This window comes from Anguilla anguilla, chromosome 18, assembly GCF_013347855.1.
Source record: "Anguilla anguilla isolate fAngAng1 chromosome 18, fAngAng1.pri, whole genome shotgun sequence".
In the NCBI taxonomy this organism is placed as follows: domain Eukaryota; kingdom Metazoa; phylum Chordata; class Actinopteri; order Anguilliformes; family Anguillidae; genus Anguilla; species Anguilla anguilla.
In genome coordinates, this window is record NC_049218.1 from 13,257,020 (window position 1) to 13,281,276 (window position 24,257).

The following is a 24,257-nucleotide window of genomic DNA, read 5'->3' on the forward strand; positions in this document are numbered from 1 at the left end:
ACCGCTGTGAGGTGGGGAACGGGTGTTGTCGTTGGCAGTCATGCGTCTCCCCGCGGTATTCCCGCCATTTGAAGAGGGCATGGAATGGCGCTCGCTAAGTTAGAGGCCCTTGAATGTGCTCTTCCTGTGGGAAAAAGGAATGGGCACGGACCACAGAGCTAAATATGAAGTGTTGTGGTACAGACAGCAGAATGTTTACAGACTCCTTGTCACTCAAGTATGTTCTTTTAGCCTGGTATATTTCCACAGAAAAATGTCCTCCTTAAGCTTCTGTGGGGAGGACGGGAGGGACGCTAGGAGATAAATCAAACTCCGCTTCATAGGATTGGTCGCCTGGTGTATAAAACGTCCATGTGGTTTCATTGTGATATATTGTATATATCGCCCATTTGTATCATGTAGGAAAATGAATCTAGCCTGACTCTTTAGCCCCTGTCATCCTGTTCTTGTGTCCAGCTGTTTTGAGCTCTGGAAACCATAGAGTGCCTGTGTTTGATCTTAGGCTAAGCATTGGAATTACTCTTCTGAGCTCTCTGAGGAGAAATCTATATTTCAAACGGATATATAGTGTGTTACTATATCTGTGGCTGCTGTTTGTAGATGTATGAGACAGACAGAAACCAATGACCAGTGGGCAATTAGAATATGGATTACCTACCACTGACCTCTTTCTAGAAGAGAGTAGTTTTATTGTGATGAGCAGTTTCTGCCTTGTTAGCATATGTTAGATTGCGTACTGTGTGAAAGATCCCAAAAAAAGAAATGGTGGACAGGAAGATACGTTCCATCTATCGTAGTGTGTGTGCTTGTGTGCGTATATATGAGTGTGTGTGTGTGTCTGTGCAAGGACGCGTGTGAAGAAGACGCACAGTGACTTCCGTGAGACGCTCAGGTCTGCACTACTTAATTAAAGCAGCAGCTTCATTCGCACCGTCTGTTATCTGTCTCCTCTCCCCACAGCTTTAGAGAAAGCGTCCTCCTTTACCATCCCCATCCCCCCCCCCCCACCCCCCCCCACGTTCTGTCCCCCAGCTCTGCTGCCTGCCACCCTTCCGCCTCGCTGCACCCCTGGAATGACAGGGGGCGGCAGCAGCAGCCTGCGCAGGGGTACCCGTCCTCCTGGGCAGCCTCGCCATGGCCGTGCAGTTCACGGGGAGCCCCCACTTCTCACTTATAGGCGAGCGGAGAGGCGGGGGAGGGGGCGGGGTCTGCCTGTTGAGCGAGTGTCATCCACTTTTCCTCAGATGCCTGCTTGCTGCAGTTGTAGACGCTGACCTTTTTTTCCCCCAAGGCTTTAGACAAACTTTCTTTCATATTTTTCCTCTCCTCTTTTTTTTTTGTTGTTCTTTCCCCTCATCTTTCGTTAATGTGGCGTGAAGGGGGGGGGGGGGCACCTGAGAGCGAGTCGGCACACGAACAAGTTGCCTTTTCTCTCTCTCTCCGTTCCCCCTGAGTTAAGTGGTTAATGTGCGCCCCCTCTGGTGCTGAGAACTGCCTGTCACACTCCGTCAGTCCGCCGCTCTCGGGCCCTGTCGCCGGGAGACTGCAAACAGGTGCTCCGCGCCGGAGCACGCTCTGGTGCACCGCCGCGCATTAGACCCGAGGACCTTCCCTGCCAGGGACAGGCGGCGCTGTCTGTGTGAGGGAGAGTGCTTCACCTGAACCGCGTCTGTCTTATGTGCAGATTTCCAGAGTGTCTGCAGTACGACTGCCGCGTTTTAAAGTGCCACACGTTTTCTGTGGTGACACTCACTGCCACTACTGCTACACTGTAATACAAGCCGTCACAAGAAAGCTGCTGCTTATAATTTTACATGCCTTACCAAATAGTAATAACAGTAATAATAATAATAATAATAATAATAATAATAATAATAATAATAATAATAAACACAAATAATGGCAGAATTAACACATTGAAGTGAAACCATAATTCTTGCCCAAATATATTTTTAATGGTTCAGAAGTCTTTACTGATAAATAAAATATGTAATTTACTTTAAAAGGAAATAATATAGGAATAAAATAGTTTAAACATTTTTCCTTTGCATTAAAAAGGAAAGGAAATATGTTGTATACCTATTTTGTTTATTTTTGTTGAAAGACACTAAAAATGGTGACTGATGCCAGTGTTTAACAGATGAGTGGTACCTGTGAGGTCTTGAATGTGAAATGCATTAATGTCAGTCTTAACTGTAAATATATCTGTGAATGATGTATTTTCAACTTTGGCTAACACTGGCAATTTTAATGTAGTGGTCCCAGGTTTCATTACGTGCTGATCATTTAGCAGGCCATCTCCCCCTCTTGTCTCCATTAATATTTTGCAACATGCCAGAATTACTGTGGGAGTCCACTTTTATTACAAATGCAAGGTACTTCCATTTCACCTATAGGGAAAATTGATTAATTAAATAAAAGGAAACCATTGCCTAATCACCATTTCCTATGTCTGTTACATGATTTGAATTGATAGATTTTTTTTTTCACCACAAATTAAATTTTGCGTTGCAGTTATCAACACAGCTTCGTGCGACTGTTTCGTTTCGCAGTCTTTGTACTGTACAGGTATTACCGGAGCAGCGATAAATTAATCAGGTGCAAGGGAAGCCTTCGCGTAGTCAAATAAGTGCAGTAAGCTCGTTTGGCGAAGCGCGTTCTTTATCGGGATGTTTCGCGGGAAGCCGAGGGAGCTCCGCTAGCTACGCGGCTCGAGATAGCGTTTTATTCCCGCCCCGCTTCCCCTCGCGCTTGTCAGTCAGAGCGAGGCAGCCGCGCGCTGATTCGGAGTGATGAGGAGCGGCTTCTCTCAGGGCTGGCACGCGGGCTCTGTTTGTGACGGGAGGAAGAGTAATGAGGCCCGCAGGAATATTGAGTCATTCGTGCTCAGCTAGGACTCGACTGGTAGTTCACGCTCAGAAAGTGAAGGTAGTGACTTGGGTGGATTTTTTTCTTTTTCTTTTTCTTTTTCTTGAAAGTGCCTTTATTTGGCCTTCAAATGATGTATTCAACTTTTTCCTCTTCTACTGGTGCATAATTATTGTATGCACAATAGTTATTTGGTTTGCTTTATATCTTGGAAATTGGTTATTTTATTTACTTTATATGTCTGAATAAAGACTGAGGACTGATGAGAACTAGGTTTAAGATGAATGAAAGGGAAATAAGATTTAAGATGTGTGCAGTGACATACACCCAGTTATGTATCTAATGCATTTCTCTCCCCTCTCACACTGTGGTAAGAGCCCAGCCTGGATTTCCAGCGCACCTCCCTGGGTGTGCACTGGTCATGAACCAGGCAGGGCGTGGGGACCCTGGCCTCAGTGTGTCCGGTCCAATATGCCAGAGCCGTAACTACGCCCCACCACCGGCCCCCGACCCTCCGCTCGGACCCCGCCGTTCTCACCCGCGCCGGCCCCCTCTCGTTAGGTTTCGTTATCTCCACAGACACAGATTATGGTGCTCGGGTGAAAAGGCTCCACTTAATTGTTTTTTGAAATCCTGGGATGATAATTGTTTCATGGAAAGAGTTCAGAGTGGCAGCTGGGTGGGGGTGGGTGTGGGGGTTGGGCATCGAGGGGGGGGGGGGGGTTTGAAAAGTGGAGAGGGGGTTATGGGGTCCATGCAGCTCATGACACATCCGCCAGTGGAACCCGGAGCACACTTCTAAAGTGGACTCCTCTCCCATTCTCACCGGCCCGTTTAACACATTTTCCATAAGTGCTGCCGTGCTAATGATTCTGAGGGAAATGGCTCCCCGTTAAAGTAATTAAATGGGCACTTAACCCTGCTAAATGCAAGCCTAGGCCAATGCATTCTGTGTGAGTCTGATCACAGAGATGGGTGGGCTGCCAATTTGGCAAATCACTCTAAAGTCACCAGTGAATTTGTCATTTTTGTAAGTGTAATATATGAAGACATGTAAGTTTTAAGTCAGTTAGATATGTGTCTTGACATACACACACGTACCTGAATACAGCATCGAATTGTGCATTAGGATTCATTCTTTGGGACACTGATCCAGTACTTGTAAGTTGTGCTCTCCCTAAGCGTGCTTTCGGTTTGCATTTATTTGTGAATGTCCAGTGTATTTGGATTCTGTTCATTTTGGGTAGCAGGGTGACTGGTTGAAAGCACTCTTGATCTCTTAGGCATGCCCCCCCCCCCCCCCCAGCCAGCTGCTGAGAGCTTGGCAGAAGGGCAGTGCCGCTCTGAAACACCTGTCCCTGTCTGGCGATATCAGGCTGTTTGGTTTCGGCCGTCTCACGGCGCACCAACATCTCATCGTGTTGTCGCGGCGACAGCAAGCCCAGCCGCGGCGCAGACGGGAGCGACGCGACGACCTTCGTTGTCACGGCCTCTTAGGCCGAAACTCCTTTTCTTTTGTCAGAGCGAATAAACGGCCTCCCAGCATTCAACTGGTCCTGAGAGGGAGACAGCTCCGCCGCCGTCCGAGCTCACGGGAGAGCCGGACTGAGTGCAGGATACGCTAAACCACTGTGATATCCCCTATAGACGTGTCTGGGCCTGGCCTTACACATCCGACAGGGCTGTTCTCCAAACACTGCAATCTGTGGTTCAAATTGTGCCGTTTGATTTGGTTTTAGTTTTATTTGGGTCTTTCTTTTTTGGGAAAGGAAATAAATTTTGGCCACATTCCACGGTGGCATTGGGTTTGAGTTAAGCTGGATAAAAGCGGGCTTCCCAATCCCTCTGTAAATATATTTTTGTGAGTTTGTCTGGACTGCTCCATTGGTCCTTCACCTTAATATTGTCACATATAAAGTTATTTGCTGATTTCACTGTGGTTTTAAATTTTAAACAGCAATTTTGAAGTCAAGGGCTAGTGCAAATGACAGGTTTTCCCCACCTGCTGATCAGAAAAAGAGTCCATTGCAAACAGGAACTTTTAATGATTGATAGACAGATAAAGAGGCACTGACAATTCGCTGTGTGACATTGGCAGGTTGCTGACGGGTCAGTGTTTATAATGTGGCTGTAGGCCAGGATGAGCCGTTAAGGTCATCAGGGGTCACTGCCCCCTAGTGGTCCTCTGATAAGCGGCTCGATCGATCTGCAGGTCTGTGTGTGTGAAGGGGGGGTGAAATGAATCCACGCTAGCGAAGGGAGCCGTGGGGTCGGTGGCCTGGTCGAGGCTGACCCCCCCCCCCCCCCCCCCCCCCCCAAACGGCTGTCTCGCCGGCGGCTGGAGCTGGGGCTCGTTTTCCTGCCCGCCTCACAGGGCTCGGCCTGTCTCCCTGGGCCATGTCATGATCCAGGGCCTGGACCGCTGACCGTCCTGCCTGATCTGTCACTGCTCCCAACCTTACGGCTAAACAGGGCTGACCGGTATCGTGATAACCGGCCTCACAGGCCTCCCAGCGTGCACCGGGCCTCTCTGTGTGAGGGAAGTACGGATCTGGGGTGGGGGATGGGCGCGAACGCTGTGGTACGGAATCGATTATCAACAGCGAGGCTGTTCCCGGCCCACCCGCGCTGTTTGGGTTGGCATGGACCGCAGTCACACCGCATTGGCTGGTGTCTTTGGCAAGCTGAAGCTAGCACCTGTGAGGAAACGTTTGCCTTGTCCTTATTCTGCAATGCCTGACTCTAGCAAGCGCAAAATGCTAGTTTTTTATTTTAGGTATCTCTTCACTTTCAAGGTCTTTGCACAATTTTTCAGCATCATGAAATGCAGCTAAGAAAAGGTTAAAAAAAGAATAAAGTTTTTTTAAAAAATGAAAGACCTTGAGGTCAAATCCATTCTCCTCCTCCAACTCCTCCTCCTCCTCCTCTTGTTTTGTTCGTTTTTTCTCCCCACTCTGACCCGGGTTTTTGAAAAGTCTCCTCGAGGCTTTCACCTCTGTTTGAAGGGGCGCTCAGTGCTGAGTGCCTCCCTGATGTCGAGGGTCCCCTGGCAACCCGACCCTTGGAGACCACAGCACGTAGCAGGGAAACAGTGCAAAACCCAGTCCATCAGTCCCATGATTCCGGGAAATCTTTAACCACAGACGACATGAAAAGTCAGCGGTAGTTACTGGTAGTGGGTCCCTCATGACCACGGTGCAGTGCTGTAGCCAGCCGGCTTTCTCTGTACAGAATGCAGGGGGTGACTCTTTTTTTACATACATATAAATGTCCTTCATGAATGCTTTTGTCTTCAGGTAGTTAGTGCTCTTGGATCACATTCAGCTGGGGCCCTTGGAGTTCCTCCGGCAGAATCAAATCAAATCTTGGCGCAAGAGTATAGCATTCTCTGGGGGGGGCTACAGAGAGGGCTCAAAGGCACAACAGTAGGAAGGGGGGGGGGACGTGAGGGCCGGAGCTCATGGGAAAGAAAGGATGGGAGCGTAAGGCCGAGTGAAAAGGAGAAGGATAATTAGCCAGGCCTCTGTCACACCGGCCCTGGGCCTGCCATTGAGTGAAGGTTATCCCTGGCTCAGTCGCCAAGGTCGGAGTGTCGAGTCTGGGCTGAGGTACCCCACAAGGGGGGGTTGGGGGGGGGGGGGGCTCCTCAATCCTCCTCCTCATCAACTGCTGTCCCCCAGAGAGCCAACGCCGGAGTCGCCGCCGCCGCCGCCGCCGTTCGGTCGCCCGGACGGTCAGGACTGGCCTCCGTCCTCCCCTCTGCTCTAATTAGACTGCTCTCATGAGGAGCTCCAGATCGCCGTAATGTGATGCAGGGGTCGCACGGTGTCCCACATACTTCCTCCCCCCCGGCTTAACGGCAGGACATGATCAGATACAGAGACGCCGGCCCCTGCTAATGCGTACCAGCAGCGCCGCTCTGTACAGAGTCACTTGCATTACTAACCCAGACATCTGAGAGTATTCTCTACTGTAATGCGCACAACTGCTTCTTGGAAGAATGCCCTGTTTGAGAGCATAGCAGTGAGGATATCTAAGATTGTTGACATGACGGGTTGGATGTGACTTTTTCAAATGATGTTTTTGTTTTTTATTTGTTAAAAAGTTTTATGCCGTTTGGAAAACGTCTTCAACCGACATAACTAAACAAAAGTAAATAGAAAATTTGAATACAGGTTACAGAAAGTAGTTTGCATCATTTTGCTGTGCAGTTGTAGGCATTGTGATGTCACAGTTAACTTGGGGTTAAAGGTCAGGTTCAGTGTTGTTCCTGCTTCCCACCGCAGGTGGTACTCAGTTTTAGCAGGGCTGTCAGTGGTGGAAATGGTCTGTGGCTCTGCAGTTGTTTTGCCTTTTGCCAGGTACATTCACCATCACAAATGCATCGGCACGTTACATTCCCTTAAATGACATTGCGTTTTGGCATTGAACAGATGCTTTTATCTACAGCGCCTTCCATGCGCATTTCTTTCCTGGAGGAATTCAGGTTGTTTTTCAGTTTGCTGTAATGTATTTTATATTGAGCATGGCTAATGTGTACTCACGTGCTGTAATTACACTTCTAACATATGTTAACACCTTTGAAGGAGATTCTGTAGCCCCTAACTACAGTCACAGCCCTGTTTACTGCGCTTGTGGTGCTGCTTCGCCTTGGATGTGACCGCGGAATTCCTGGAATTACGGCTCACCAATAACACACTACTACATATTTTACGCTCCATTTCATTCTGTCCTGCGGTTCAGAGTGACTGAAGTTTCACTTTGGCTGAACATAAATGCAAATAAACCTCAAATCTTGATACCACATCGGAAGAAACGGTGGGGGGAAAAACCCCACTTAAATCAAAGGAATAAAAACTGGCGAGGGAACGGAGAGGTCTCTGGGAAGGGCTTTTTTTGTATATGTCAAAACTGAGTGTTCCATCTAGACTGTGGAAGAATTGAAAACAAGCGCAGTGATGTCAGAATCAGAGTCATTTTACATGTGAACAGATGGAGCTAAATGATAAAGGAAAGAGGGAATATGTTGGAGTGAAGAGGCCCTGAGGCTGAAATGTGAGGCCCATCTGATTAAAAAGTACTATCTTTTAACGATGCGCGGCAAGCCGGTGAGAAGCCTCAAAGCTGGATTGTGGTTTGCTTAATTGAAGAACAGTGTGGGACCCCAAACTGGCCATCAGAGGGAGTCCTGTGAGGGGGAGGGGGGGGGCGGGGGGGGCGTTTTGTTTGCAGGTCACTAACACTCTCAGGTGAAACTGTGCTGTCAGTGCGTGTGTGTTTGTGTGTATGTGTTTGTATATATGTGTGTGTGCGTGTGTGTTTGTACGTATGTACACATGCGTGCGTGGTTGTGTGTATATACATGTGTGCTCACACGTAGCTGTGTGTGTGTGTGTGTATGTATATATATATGTGTGCGCGCGTGCATGGTTGTGTCTGTGTGTGTGTGTATATGCACGCGTGCGTGCGTCTGGCCCCAGACTGATGTAACCGGCAGTGAGGTTTGCTCTTTTCAGACGCGCGCTCGGCTGGCAGCTGGAGTGTGGCTTTGACGTGGCCCCACGCTGACTGGGGCCTTCCTGCCTTGCAGCGCCGCGCGTGAGGCTAAGGCCGTCTGACACCTGCCATTTGGACCCTTTTCTTGCCGAAAAATGTCACCATTTTCAGACAAGACGAAGACAGATATCTGATGGTCTGTCCTGTGGCCAGGGTCCCGGGGTCAGGCTTTGCAGCTGAGTGAACAATGGGCCTGAGCTGGGGGACTGGTGGGGAGGGGGGGGGGGGCGGGGGGAGGAGCCGGGGGTGGGGCGAGGGGGAGGGGCGGGACAAGCCATCACAGCGCTTCCCCCGCAGAGATAAAGACTGCGTAATGGGGTTCAACAGGTCGGCCAGACGAGTGTGTCTTTGGGGCGGCGGGTTGGAACCTCACCTAAACCCGCTCAGGTGTGGTGGGGGCTGTGGAATCAGATGAAGAATGGGGATGTTTTCTAATAGAGGCATGCAGAAATCGCTGTCACTCTGCTTCTCAGATGTAAATGAAGGAGCCTCGAATCTCGCTTCTGAGCTTGAAAAGCAGAGCGTTCCTCTAGTCTCCCTCCGTAGATTTTCTTTCATTCTTTTCTTTTTTTTTCCCCCCACATCCATCTTTAAGGAAGCGAGTGCCTGTGCCTAATCTGAGAGCAAGCGCTACCAGGAGAGAGATTGCACAGGAGCCAGGTTTCCCTGCTTTATCGCTCCTCCCTGGGTTGATAACTTTGATTGAGTGAAAGCCTGCAGACCAGCACTTTAGGCCTGTTAATTAAAAGCTGTTGAAAAGAGCCGCTCCTTTATGGCGCACGCCTGCAGTGCGGGCGAGATACGGGCGGCTTCATTAAACGCAGGCTGAAGTGGAGGAGATGGGGAAGTAGGAGTGAGAGAGGTGGGTGGCAGGGAACGAACACGCACATGCACACACACGTGCACATGTACACACCTGCACTTGCACACACACACACACACAAAACCATGCACATACACACACGCACATGTACACACCCACCGCACGCGCACACACACACACAACCGTGCACATGCACGTGTATGCACATGCACACGCACACACACACACACACACACACACACAACCATAAATATGTGCACATGTATACACACAAGCCCACACACAGATACAGCCACCCACTGTCAGGTGTAAGAATTCTGTGGCCTACAGAGGGGGCCAAATGGTCCTCTCTGTGTCACAGTCACGGGTGAATATCCAGGACCTCTCGACGACCCCCCCCCCCCCCACAGTGCTGGATCACTCTTCAGGTTTGAGCCCCCTGTAACCCCCCCCCCCACCCCCTTGACCACAGGAGCAGTGAGAGGGCTTGTGTTCCAGTGCCCTGCCATGTCCTCTTCCTGTTCCCCTCTCCTCTGAAGCGTTTGTGTATCACGTTAGCACATTACAATGCCCTTGACGCTCCATCACCAGAGATCCTATGACTAATTAATTTGGAGGAGAAGGGTAATTAGCAGGACTCTATGAAAGAAGGCCCATGAGGTTCTTTGAGGGCTGATGTGGGTATCAGGGCTTGTATCCGTCTTGCAGGATCAGATTGTTGTCCCCTTTGGACCTTCTTGCCTCTTGTCCAGGGCAGCAGTGAAGGCTTGCCAGGCAGACCCAGGGGGTGACGGGGGGGCGCAGGGGGGAAATCCGAGCCCCAGCGAGGGGGTTACGGGCTCTGACATTGCCCTGGGACAGGGGGGCCGGACGGGGCGCCAGACGGAGTGCCGTGCGAGCGTGATTGACAGCCCCACGGGCGTCCCGCTCAGCCGGCAGACGGGAGGGCCAGAGCGGGACTGGAGCCTGGGCCGGCCGCCTCGGTCCGGCGCGGGGGCGCAGACAACCTTCTGCTCGCTGCCACGGCGATGCCCTCTCCTCGGCGACGCCCTCTCCACGGCGACGCCTCGCGCGCTCCCTCGCCCCAGCGCCTGGGCGAGGCCGATCGTGTCACCGTGGAGACGCCACCGCTGCTGTAATTAATTCAGACATGATAGGGGGCTGTGAGTCTCTCTGATTACCGCAGAGCCTTTTGGGGACTCCTGTCCTGTGGGGGCCGGTCTGGCTGTGCCGCAGTGACACCCCCTCTTCTCCCTTTCAATTCAGCTGAAGGGTCAGCCAGCGCCATGTATCACTTAATGAGCAAATGCAGTGTATGTCCGGTAGCGAGTGCTCCGTGTGTGTGTGCATATGTGTGTGTGTGTGTCTCTGCTCCTCTTCCGTGCCCTTGAATTAGTTTCCCTCTCAGTAACATTACTGGAACAGGTCTTGCTCTTATGCTGGGTTTGTTAGGCCAGTGGCAGCAGTGCCAGGGAGAGGCTGCCACCGGGCCTGCAGGCTCTGCCCAGCTGGCGCTGTGTGTGTGGCTGGTGCCCTGCCTGCCCATGTCCTTGTGCAATGTTACTGTGGCTTTCAGGGCCTACGGTTCTCGTGCCAACCTCCTGATGTTGGCAAACCAGCGAACCGTCAGCACGGAGGCAGCCAGTCCCCTCAGCACTCACCTACTATTATGTGCTTTTACTCAGGCTTTAACTGTGTGTGTCTCTGCCTGTCTGCCTGTGTGTGCGTGCGTGCATATGTGTGTGCGTGTCTGTTTGTGTCTGTGTCTCTGCATGTGATTGTGCATGCAGGTGTGTGTGTGTGTGTGTGTGTGTGTGTGTGTGTGTGTGTGTGTGTGTGTGTGTGTGTGTGTGTGTGTGTGTGTGTGTGTGTGTGTGTGTGTGTGTGTGTGTGTGTGTGTGTGCGCGCGTGCGCGTGCGTCTCTTTGTGTCTGTGTCTCTGCAGACGTGCACTTGAGTGTGCGTGCAGGTGTGTGCGTCCGTGTGCGTGCGTGTATGTGTGCGCATGTATTTGTGTGTACGTGTGTGTGTGTGTGTGTGTGTGTGTTTGATTGAGGAGGTCAGTGTGTCCGGCCTGTCAGCAGTGTCAGAGCAGATGGGACAGTGGTTTTGGAGCAGAGCCTCCAGGCCCTGTAAGAGGGTGGGGGGCGAGGGGGGGCAGGGCAGCGAGCCAGAGTGGCGGAACCTTTCCCTGGGAGCTCAGTGCCTGGTCAGCCCACACCCACACAGGGCATGATCTCATACCCCCACACCCCGCCCCGTCCCGCCTCGCCCTCTTTTAATTGGCTGGAATGTCATGTTAATTACCAGTCGGGCGGCGCCGTCTCCTCTGACCAGCAGAAGGTCAGGTGTCATGGTTCATTAGCGCGGAGGAGAGGCATCCGCTCAGTGACACGTCAGGCTGGCCAGCGCTCAGGAGAAGGGGGCGGAGTCTGTTAATCATGAAGCAGAAATGGGGGGAGGTGAGTGGCTGGTGACACTGCTCAAGTTCATTTGAAAATATGATGCGTGTCAGAAGCCGCCTGCTATTGAGCTGATGTCACCACCTGGCAAGGTTGCCATGACGGCAGCAAACGTGCCCGGAGCAAGAGGACAGGTGCCTTCTTGTGACGAGGTTACGCGGGTTCCAAAGTGCCGTGGGCTAGGATGGGTGCCAGACTAAACACCTCGCTCAGACGGTTACCTGGAAAGAGAGATGCAGGTCACGCCATTGAGAAACACACCTCCCCTCTTCCTCTCAACCATTGGGTCAGAGACAATAAAGGGGTTGCCCCTCCCTTTATAGCGTATTTATCAAGCAAACTAATAACACACTATGACTGTAATGGTCATTGTGTGTTTCTGTTGTAGATGGTTTGGTGCCACGAAGGGAGATGGTGCATTGTCCACCAGGGGGCAGTGCTGACCCTACTCACAGGCAGAGCGGCAGCCAAGGCCCACAGCAATGAGCCCAGCTGCTGCCCAATGCCTGATCATTGGGCTTTGTGAAAGGGCCTTGCTCCCTGGCCTAAGGAGGCTTTTCCCGCATGGCTGCTGCTGTGGTTGGGCTGTTGCTGGGTTTGTTGTGAGCTCTTTCTGTACTTTGGCCTGTGGAGATATTTTGTTACCTTTTCCTCATTTCTCAATTTTGATTGGTTTAGTACGTAGACCTAATAAAAGTCGGTGAGCCTCTTTTGAGAAGATTTTGTCTGTTCACCATGTGATCAGTGGCCACTCCCAGCACTGCATCACAATAGTTTAAAGAAACAGTTTAGCCATTCAGAGGCCTGCTTACTATACACTGTCTTTGTGGTGTTGTAGATTAAATTAAAAATCCTACTTATTTTCATCGTCTGGCATTCTCTGCGTTGTCTACTTTTTTATGGAAATGTTTTCTATTCATTTCAAGCCTGCTACCAGACTGACGTTTCAGCAATGGACAGGCTGAGCAAAATGATTTGGTTTTTTTTTCAGATAAAAATAACAGCAAGTGCTCCTGTGGCAAATGGATGCACCCAAACAGGCTTTACTGAGCGTGAGTGTAATCAGCACGTTGAGCTTCAGCCTCGCCATTATGGCTTACGTGCCTTCATAGCTCCATTCTGTTTTACTGCCGGCTGTTTTTTTGACAATCATATGAAGTGTATTTCCCTGTAATTTCGTTGAACATCCCAGATGAGTAGCTGGGATGCATTTTGTCTCTAGATTTTGGAACAAGTCCAGTACATCAGTTTCTCCCGTAGATGGCAGTGTTGCCTCAGTCATCACTGAGCCAGCTCCACTAGAGCCGCTCAGCTTGGCAGCAATACATGACAGTGCCAACACTCTAAAGGGAAGGTCAGTCTGAGACTCTCTGTGTTCATGAGAGAGAAAGGTGAATGAGTCCTGGGAGCACTGCCCACAGCGAGATGAGTTTGGGCTGAGTAACACCCCTTTAACTCTGTGTGACCTGGTGCAGAGAGATCAGTGGCAGGTCAGCGAAGGTATGGTGCTACATTGCGTACGCACAGCTCATCTCTGCTGTGAGATAACTTGTGCCCTCCAATGAAAAATAATTGAAGCTGATTTTGAAGTATGCATCATTGAGAACAGCCACATTTTTCCCTCTCAATGGTGAGTGTTATCCCTGTCTGCCACATGTTAGCCCTGCTGCCATGTGTTAACAGTCGCAGCCTTGGCTTTTGTTCCATGAAATAATCAAGACGACAAATTTTGCCCAGATTGACTGCTAACTTCTCTGTCATTATAAGCAACACTGTGCATCGGTAGAAATGAAAGGTCAGTATGGCTTTCAGGCCCATTAGGAAGCCTGTGGTTATCAGGTCTGGGGATTGGTCAGGAGCGTGGAGTGTGGCTCTAAGAGCAGACCCCTCGTGTGGTCAGTGCAAACGCCGTAAGGGACGCGGTCTTACCGTTACCGCCTGCCACACAGCCGAGCGCTGTCACTGCTGATCAACCTGCGTTCCATTTTAATGAGTGTCTGATTTAATTAGTTGTTTATTTATTAATTTATTTATTGGGTGGGGGGGGGGTTAGGGTGTTTCATGAAGGTTGCCTAATAGAGTGTGACTGTGCAGTGTGACTGTGCAGTGTGACTGTGTGGCTTCCAGTTTAAACTGGCATCTCGTTTAGGCACGACGCCCAGCTGAGAACAGTGCGCTGCGTCGCCACGCGCGGAGGAGAAGAAAAAAAAACGACACGACAAAACTTTTCACGAGCTTGTCATGCGTCCATCATTCATTAAGGGGAAGCGGGGTATTAATCCTGCGCTGCGGAGGGCTCGCTCCGGGTTCCTTCGTTAGCGCTGAGGGTAATCGGAGGGTAAACCTGTCTCTGACGGTGGGCAGGAACAGCGCTGTCACAGTGTGCTCCCGCGCAGCCGCTTAGCGCTCGGTTATGTTGCCATGAATTAATTATCAGCAGGTTCCTCTTGGGTTTCTGTGGGCCGTGTAATCCCTCTTTCAGACAGGGTTTCTCTGAGCAGCGCGTCTCTCTCGCCTGCCATCTCCCTCCCGCGTTTTCTCCTGTCCCTCTCTGCCCATCTCTCCTTCTCTCCTTCTCTCCCTCCCTCTGACACCTCCCCAACCCCCCTTCCCCAGCAGTGCTGGGACTGTCAGTGATGCTCGCACTGCGGCCCCACCTTTGAGAATGGACCTGATGATGTCATAGGCTAGAGTGTCACCTGGTTTTGAGGAGATTTTTGGTAGTCTGAGTTTACTCCCATTATGAACTAAGGAGTGAACAAAGCAGTGAATGAAAGAGACATAGCAGCCTCCTGTGAGCTAGCAAGCTGGCAAAGCTTTTATCAAAAGAACAGTCAACACTCTCTAATTTACACCCGCACCGACTCCAGCGTACATGTAGTAGGCGTGTCTTTATCATAATCGTCAAATGTTGACTTTTCCAGACAGCATTAGCTGAATTTTAGTCTCAACTGAAAAATGCATTCTTGGTTCTGATGTGTGTGGAAGTAGTACTCTAGTCTGCCTGGAGTGTCCCCTGGAATTCTAGGATTGTGAGGTACCACTTAAAGTACCAGTTCATATTTAAATTGCTCGGTAGTGTAATTTGAGGCCACTGAGAGATGTCAAAAGGAATGTACCTTTGCTCCAGTATACGCTCTAAGGCTTGGAATACTGTCCGTAAAAATAAAGCTTTGGCCTTTTAATCTTTCATCTTCTTTCAAATGAAAAAAGACGTGGTTTTTGTCATGTCTGTGTTCATTTCTGGTTATTTTAGAGATGCAAACGGGGTTTTCTCTGTTCTGAGAGGTTGGCTCAGTGCAGGCTGAGGACAGATTCATTATTGGGTGTGAGTAGCTTGTACGTCATCGTTCTAATGTTCCTAGAGAACATAAAAATGTGGAGTGGCTGTGCTGTCAGCACTCCTCCGTCTTGAAAATGTTTCCCTTTTACAATGAGATGAATAAAAGAACGCAGGGGCCTCTTAACCAGCAGTGATGAATAGTCTTTTTGATGAAGGAGGTAGTGTGTGCGTGAGTGTGTGTGTGCATGTATGAGTGTGTGTGTGTGCGTGTAAGTACGCGTGTGTGTGTGTTTGCGTGTGCGTTAGTTTGTGCGTGTGAGTGTCAGTGTGCATGCGCCAGTGTGTGCATGTGTTTGTGTGTGCGTTTGTGCGTGCATCAGTATGTGCGTGTGTGTTTGTGCATGCGTGTGTGAGCGTGAGTGTGCGTGTGTGAGCTTGCGTGTGTGTGTGTGTTTTTGTGCATGTGTGAGTGTGTGTGTGAGCATGTGTGTGTGTGAGCGTATGTGTGCGTGTGTGTGAGCATGTGTGTGTGTGTGTGTGTGTGTGTGTGTGTGTGTGTGTTTGTGCATGCGTGAGTGTGTGTGTGTGAGCATGTGTGTGTGTGCAGTGGGGGTGGGGGCTGGTATGGTAAAGCACAGAAAGCGGAAACAGGGTTTATACCTGGCCGGGCAATAGCAGCTTATTATCCACTTATGAAGCGGCTGCATGGAGTCGCGCTCTGGAGTGCGAGGCTGTCGTCGCCCCCGCGCTGAGCAGTGAACAGAGGGCGTCTGTGAGGGTGGAGGGGGCTGGGCGGGCCGGGCGGGCCGGGCTGAGAGGGGGAATTAGGGGCTGAAAACCCTCCCTGGTCCTGAAGGACAGGGTGTTGTCTTACCCGCGCCAGGTCACGAGCGAGGGCCGCGTGGGAGCCTCTTTAAAGCGCTGTTTTCCTGTCATTAGACGGAGAATATTCACAGCACTCAGGCACAAGAGCTTTCAGGTGGGGGGACTTAGGGAGGGGGGGAGGTCTCTGGTACTCAGCAGTGTAGGCTCTGAATGCAGCTCAGGCACTAGACTGAGATTCCGTGCACAGAAAAGGCTAGTTCATCAAGCCTGGGGTTCAGTCCATTTAACTGCTCGGTGCTGTGTCGCCTCCCAAGCTCAGTGTTCTCTCTCTCTCTCTCTCTCTCTCTCCCTCTCTCTCCCTCCCTCCTTCCCTCCATTCTGCTGCAGCATTGTTAATGAAGCGGGGGCTTCCATCTACAGCGTCAGCCCAGAGGCAGTGAAGGAGATGCCTGACCTGGACCCCAATCTAAGGAGTGCAGGTAATGCTGACCTTTGACCTTCTCCGTGCACATGCCTCTAAACTATGCACCAGCCCCCCCCCCCCCACAGCCCCATGTTAAGCCCGTATTTAAACAAGGGGTTCAGGGCATGACTGAGCTGCTTGTTTAAATTTCCTGGTCCTGCTGAATCTGACCAGGGTCCTCTTTTGGTCCGAACTGGGCGTGGCACACTGATGAGGAACGTAGACACTGCTCCTCTAGGAGTCATCAGTTTAGGGGCGGAGTCTTACAGCTGTCAGTCTAAGCCGGAGCCCCCACACCTGCCTGAGGTGTGTTTCCTTCCTTACGTTTCTCCTGAAAGGAAAGGTCAGGTCCTCGCTCTGGGGGAATTTTGTCTGTGGCCCCCCCATGGGCAGCGAGCCCCCATGGCCCTACAGCACTTCCACTCAGCGCACCACCGCTGCGGCAGATTGGGCCCGTCCGCATGCCAGCTCGGCTCAGGGGAAACGTCTCCCGTGTCGCTCTGGTCCAGTCCTCCTTCTGCCATTTTTATTCAGCCTGCACACCTGTTCTCACACACACACAGCTCTGACCAGAGCACCGCTGGGCCCTGCATCCTGCTCAATAACATCTCTCTCTTTCTCTCTCTCTTTTGTGCTCTTTCTATTTCTCTCTGTCTCTTATGTTTTACATTTTCTCTTGCTGTTTCTGGTTCTCCCACTCTCCTGCTCTTTCTTTCTGTTGCTCTTTCTTTCCCTCTCCTTTCCCTTTCCCATTTCTAATAAGGTAAAAAGCTTCAATTGTCCACCTCAAGAAATATAATTAAACCATCAATATGATGTAACATCAAAAGCATGAATTACATAACATTAATTCCAAGAAGAATGCACTGGATTTCAGACAAAAAGAAGCCAGAATTTAATAAATAAATTCTGATGGTTTCAGCAGAGGTAGCTCAAAAAATCCTGTGAGGGGTGTTTTTTTAGGTCTCGGTCTTTTGAAACGGCGCTCTTCAGGGTCCTGCTGGGCTCCGCTGTGGACCACACACACGTGTGTGCTCTCCTCCTGTCCGTCTCCAGCAGGCCCGATCAGGAACGGAACCAAACGCCTCCCCAACAGGAACTGAGAATTATTCCAGACTTCCTCTATAAAAACACAATCAAGATGGCGATCAATCACAAGTCCTCCTCCGTTCAAGCTCAACATGAGGTCCCTGGATCTGTATTTATCGCTTGTGAAAGGCGTAAGAAATTGGAAGCCTGGTATTTAGTCTATTTGTGAATGGGTGGGAGTTTGGATTTCAGGTCCGGGTGGAGACTGGGAGAGAGGGAAATGTGTGGGGATGTTATGGGTTTCACTGCTGGGTTGGGCTGGTATTCGCTTTCTGCTCTGTGCAGTGGGGACAGGGCAGACTTTGCCTTTATGGGGACATTTCCTGTGATCTTAACACCGCGCAAACAGGCCAACCCTCACCGAACATGAGCGTTCCTCTCTTATACAGCATGTTTCTTTGTGTGTGTGTGTGTGTGTGTGCATGAGTGTGCGCAATTGTGTACTCACGTGTACTAGCATGTGTATGCGTATGTGTGTGTGTGTGTGTGTGTGTGCGTGTGTTTTTACATGTGCGTGAGTTTGCATGCAGCTGTGTTTGCATATGTGAATGGTGTATCTGTGTCTACCTGTTTGTGGATTAGTTCTACATTCTGCTGTTTTAACAAGACCGCCCATCTTCCACACACACACACACTCACACACACACATGCATAAATAAAGTGAAACGCTGGGCAGAGCAGGGCAGTGGTAAACGTGTGCCAGGCTAATATCCACAGTGCTGTCCAGGTGATTTATAACCTGCAGGTGACATACAGACGCTGGACCAATGCAGAGTCTCTGCAGTCTGCTCCTCACAAAGAGGTTTGTGTTGCATTCCTCCAACCCCCAGAATCCTTCGCATTCCTTCCACCCGATCTGAGGTCATTTCCCTTCTGCCCTGTCTGCAGTCGGCGCGGCCAGCCTCAATTAACGAGCTCCTGCCTTCCTGTCGGAGGGCACTGCCTCTGATGGCGATCCAGAGCTCCATGTGCTGCCGTCGTCAGCGGGAAAAGTGCTCCCTGGCACCGCTCCTCAGCGTAAAGAAAAGTGTGACAAGTGGGCGTGTCCTACTGTAAACGACCGCCTCGTCAGATCTTTATTTTGAAAGCGACGATCCGAATGATCTGGATTACATTTTCAGCTTTTCTCCAACAACAGCTCCTTTGACAGGTTTGGCTGTCGGACGATTTAATAGCATTTCTGGCTTAGTGGCGTGTTATTTAAAAGAGGGCCCGGTGAGGCATTCTGTTTGGACATGCCAGCTCTGACCGTTTCTTTCTCTGTGGCTTTTGGATTCATAAGAAAAGCGGCTTTCAGCGACTCTGACAGCGCAGAGTTTGATCAGGACCAGACGGGAGGGCGATTTGGCATCTGCCAACAATGACAACACGCGTATGAAAAGGAACCCTGCTTTCAAACCAGGTGTTCAGTTATAGGGAAAGCTATGCCTGCTTTTACTTCATAATATGCCGAATGTCTTGATTTAATTTTTTTTTAGTTTTATTGGTTTGTGTTTGAATGTTTGTTTAGCTATATCCTGTTTATTTATTCTGTGAGGCTATTTGAGTGCAATGTTTATATGAAATTTTTATATGAAATGCGCTCTGTAATTAAAGTTATGAGGTTATTGCCATGACAAATGCTGTTAGTGCAGCTTTGATGTTATTTGAATCCTTCCGCATTACATCATCTGTCTCCAGGTGTTGAATAGACAGAATCATAGGGGCGTGGCCTGGGTTGATTTATGGGGTCTCTTAGCCAATCAGAGTTATGCTCTCGTTGTTATGATGTGAACAGGTGGGCTTGTGGGCAGTAGGCCATTCTGTTTCAGTGCTTTTGCTCATTTCACCTGGTGAAATTTGTGTGAAAACACGATTGAGATTGTTGATTGAATGAGGACTAATTGAAGCCTGTGCACAATGAATTTCAAGTCCCCTATTGGCAGAAACCATTTTTATATTTTTGTGTTTTTCAAAATGATTTGTGTAATTATTATTGTTGTTGTTGTTATTATTAATAATAATCATTTTGCTTTACTCTGAAAGCAAGACAAGGTGTTCTGTGTTTAGTGCAGTGTGCTGTACTTTTTGCGTAGAACAGGGACCTCTAGTGGACATACATTGTTGTGTGATGTGTGCGTACTCCAGCCCTCTTGCAGTAAGCCACTTTTCAGCAGGCACATGTGGTGCAAATATCTGACCAATCAAAGGCTCAGCCTCTAAGGTTTTTACTTTCAAATGAAAATGCTGCTGTCCTGCTGGATACATGTGGGTTTGTGAGCGAACCTTAATGCCAGCTTGCTCATTTAGTAATCAAGTGTATTCCAATCAACCAATGAGATTTGGTGTCTGTGGATTTGAATTTGTGTAACACGGTGATGCTCGAATGTCAGTTGTTTACGAAATACATTAAATGAACTGAGGAACAAATATTTCAAAATTGAAATGTGCATTGATACATACATAGAGAATGTCCTAGTCTGTGTGAATCTAACAGTAGCCTCTGCAGACCAAAAGAAATAATTTTATATAATTAATTTGTCGCTATAAAATGTGTCCACTTGGTGTCAGGAGCAGCTTGTTGGTGTCCTCACGCAAAATAGTTTATGGTTATTGTAACTGTATAGCCAGGTGTACCGTTTGTGTTTTTAAGCTATAACCTTTCCTGACCGGAGTGGTCACTCCTAATTCTGCTGCTTCTTTCTGGTGATGGTGGCAGAACAATACGCTTAAATCAGAGAACATCTGCCTTCCAGAACTGGCCTGCCGCAGTGGATTTTTGGGCTGTGTGTTTATGTGCCGTGCTGTTTGAATGTGTGTGTGCGTGTGTGTGTGCGCGCACGCGTGCGCACGCATGCACTTGTTCATGTGTGTTTATGTACTGTATCGCCACTCCGCTCCACTGTAGGTTAAAGAAACAGTCTGGATCTTAGCAGGAGTCTTGTCCCAGTTAATGAAGGCTTGTTTCAGCTGTTGAGTGTGTTTCATTGGCTTTCCTATGCACATTGCTGGAGCGCGTGTCACCAGCAAGTCCGTTCCCCCAAAAGCAATCACAGCAGCCAGTATGTTTCATATTTACTGCAGTTAAAAATGCGCTCCTGTTGACAGACTGACGTTCTTACAGTATGTGGGGTTTTGTGATTCTGTCTGTGTTTGAAGAGCTGCCAACCTTCTAGTGATGACTGTGACGAACTGCCCCGCCCCCTCCTAACTCCACCCCCCCAATCTGCGTCTGTCACCGCCCATTGTGGGAAACGGTAGACCTCATTATATCATTAGTCACAGCATGAGAGAGAGAGAGAGAGAGAGAGAGAGAGAGAGAGAGAGAGAGAGAGAGAGAGAGAGAGAGAGAGAGAGAGAGAGAGAGAGAGAGAGAGAGAGAGAGAGAGAGAGAGAGAGAGAGAGAGAGAGAGAGAGAGAGAGAGAGAGAGAGAGAGAGAGAGAGAGAGAGAGAGAGAGAGAGAGAGAGAGAGAATGGGAGGCAGAGAAGAGACTTGGAGACAGAGGGAGTGTTGGGGTCCATTCAGACGAGCAGAGAAACCACATCGCTGTCTGTGGTAGATTTATAAGAGTTCATTATTTTGTCGTATTTTCGAACCCAGCCGCCCTGCTCCCTCTCCACAGCCAGTCCTGAGGAGATGAAGTGCCTGCAGTGAAATTCAAACAAACTTGTGGCTGGAAAACCAAGGACCATGGTCCTGTTTGCACCCTTGCCTTTTTCTGTATATGCATATATACGTACGTGTATATATGTGTGAATATAACTTTTTTAGTGAGTACTCTATTCATTATACACTTACACTAAAGGATATGTTCTTAGGTGTAAGAGAATGAATTTAACAGTGAAGAGCGTTTTAGGGGGGAGAGGGTGTCAGGTGTGGGTGGTGGCGCTTTCTGATGTGGGTTGGAGGGGGCATTGAGCGTTGGGTGATAGGGAGAGGGGGGCAGCGGTACGGGCGGCTGTGTGCCGGTTGGAGGGGCCGCTTGGCGAGCGGTGGTTGGCGGAGGAGTGCGGACATTGTTTTGAAGCTGCAGTATTCTATCGGCCTCCTTTCCTGGAATTCTGTGGGAAACAGCTGCCTGTAATAATATTTAGACGTGGATGGGATTTCACCTAAATCCCTTTACAGCGCACACAAAAGCAAATTTGTAATCAGAAACTAATACAGCCCGCTGGCATTAATTGAAATAATGAATCATTAGCTTTGCTTGTTTGAGTAACGGCGTGACTGAACTGTTAAACAATGTCTGGGTCAATAAATGAGTTTTCAGTTAGCACGGCGTTTAAATATTTATGCGGCTGTTTTTTTCAAGTTTGCTTGAAAATCCGCAGGAGAGAGCTGACGAGCGTCGGCCAAAAAAGGGTTAGAGTTTAGCATTTAGCACACAAAACATATCCTGCTCCAGTGTACGCATGCAACCAATTAATAAACCCTGCATTGGTTTTCAAATAGCATCTTTCAGTTTCATGTGAAGTTGCCCCCAACGCTTTGTTGATAACAGAATGTATATGTACAATCGGAAATCATGTGTGAGCTGAATTTGATCTGATCACCTGCTGGTTCAGTACCACTCAGATTACTTTATTTGCTCTAGACATTGAAAACTAAACTTGAATTCAGCTGTAGACATGCCAGCTCTGTACAAACTCTGGAGCATGTCAGCAAATACACTTTCTGCACTCAGTTTCTAATGGATAAGGTGAACAACCCAGTGCCAAGTCTGTCAAGAGACTTTAGACATTGATGATTGGTGGATACAGTTATAATATTTCAGATAACACCATATTTATTTGGTTTATTGTACATCTGGATATTTTTTAATTTGTTGTGTAGTATCTGTTTTGTTTACTACCTATTTATATTAATTACAGCGATAAACAATGATAATTTTTGCCTGGATGTTTTCAGTAAATAATCTGACATTTTGTATTTTCAGACACATACAGTATCACACCCATAGTGGAAATGTCTTCAGTTTTTTGTGTTTGTTTTCACGTTAAATTGTATAATTTTATTTCATAAATGAGGTTCATTCTATCTGTGAATCTGTGTTAATTATGAAATGATCCAACTGGTGAACAAGAGGAATGGAACTGCAACCACGGCGATTACCTCACAATGTCACCTGGTAGCCATGGACCAATCAGAGCTGATGAATGTGATGTCAGGCATATGTCCTGTGTTTTACCCTCATGAGAGTAGACAGGAAAGGGATGAGTTTACCTGTCTTTACTGCTGCTAGTATGGTATAGCAAACTGTAGCAGTCTGGGGAAGCCCCATTGCTCCACAGAGTGATCATCCCTGCTGTACGCTGATACCGTTCAGCAATGCGAATCATGTCACTGTGTCAGTGTCGTGGGGTCAGTGGAAACGGAAGGCCCTTTGGCAGATTTCATTAGTCAGTAATCGGGGCTTCTGTTATTCCACCAGCTCCAGTTTGATCGAAGTTCTCACACATTTCCCTCCCCGATCCCCGATCGATATCAGAGCAGAGCTAATAAGCTGTGATTGCTTTTATTAAGAGAAGATGGGCCCGGTAGCAGGGGGGACTCTCAGCCCCCTGTGAGGTGTGAGCTGGGCTCTTCGGGGAGGCGTACGGATCGTCCCGAATCAGGGGATTACTCGGCGGGTAATTTCATTAGGCCGTCTAACAGGAGATGATGTATGTGCACCGGCTGAAGCGTTTGCAGATGGGCGCGCGTGGCGGCAGCGGCGGCGGCGGCGGCTTCACCGGCTGTCCTGGCCGCAGCTCCACCGCACGGGTACGCGCGTTTCATCTGTTTCTAATCGCCCGTCGTTTGTAACGTTTGTTATTTTTTTATCATTGTGTGTGTGTGTGTGAGTGTGTGTGAGTGTGTGAGAGTGTGTGTCTGTCTGCGTAACCACCAGCTAAGCCAGGGATCTCAGCACGTTTTTTTTCCCCATTCCCATGCTGTCATTGTGAAATGAAATAGTGAAAAATGAGTCCCTGGAAGTGTGAGGAAGCGAGGGTAATAAAGCGAAGTGAGACAGAGATCCTGTGTGCTGCTGCTCTGCTCTGCTCTGCTCTGCTCAGATTTAGGACACTGGGAATACAGACATTCTTGGTCAGTAAAGATATGCAGTGGGTGGGTGACTGTGTGTATGTATGTGTGTATCTGTGTGCATGTGTGTGTAACTGGGTTGTGTATATAATACGAGCCCGTGTGTGTGTGTGTGTAACTGGGTTGTGTGTGTACTACGAGCCCATGTGCGTATGTATAGGTGCTGTTGTGTGCGTGTATGAGGGTGACTGTGGGAGACGAGGGCAGGTGGATGGGTGTGTGTGTGTGTGTGCGTGCGTGCGCACGCACGCACGTGTGTGTGTATAGGTGCTGCTGTGTGTGTGTATGAGGGTGACTGTGGGAGACGGGGGCAGGTGGATGGGTGTGTGTGTGTGTGTGTGTGTGTGTGTGTGTGCGTGCGTGCGCGTATAGGTGCTGTTGTGTGTGTGTATGAGGGTGACCGAGGTAGATGGGGGCAGGTGGATGAGTGTGTATGTGTGTGTGCTTGTGTATGCGTGCAGTGTGTGCGTGTATCAGGGTGACTGGGAGACGGGGGCAGGTGGATGGGTGGGTGGGTGTGTGTGTGTGTGTGTGTGTGTGTGCGCGTGTGCGTGCGCGTGCGTGTGTATAGGTGCTGTTGTGTGTGTGTATGAGGGTGACCGAGGTAGACGGGGGCAGGTGGATGTGTGTGTGTGTGTGTGTGTGTGTGTGTGTGTGTGTGTGTGTGTATATATACGTGCTGTTGTGTGCGTGTATCAGGGTGACTGGGAGACGGGGGAGGTGGATGAGTGTGTATGTGTGTGTGCTTGTGTATACGTGCAGTGTGTGCGTGTATCAGGGTGACTGGGAGACGGGGGCAGGTGGATGGGCCCTGAGGCAGGTGT

At 49.4% G+C, this 24,257-nt stretch overlaps 1 protein-coding gene across 1 annotated transcript in view; it reads left to right on the forward strand.

Moving 5' to 3' along the window:
• srbd1 (S1 RNA binding domain 1) overlaps positions 1–24,257 on the forward strand; it is an 83,953-nt gene that overhangs the window by 20,306 nt on the left and 39,390 nt on the right. Inside the window, exon 15 of the mRNA XM_035399482.1 lies at positions 16,204–16,295. Coding sequence (XP_035255373.1) covers positions 16,204–16,295 — 92 coding nt within the window. The remainder of the gene's footprint in view (positions 1–16,203; positions 16,296–24,257) is intronic.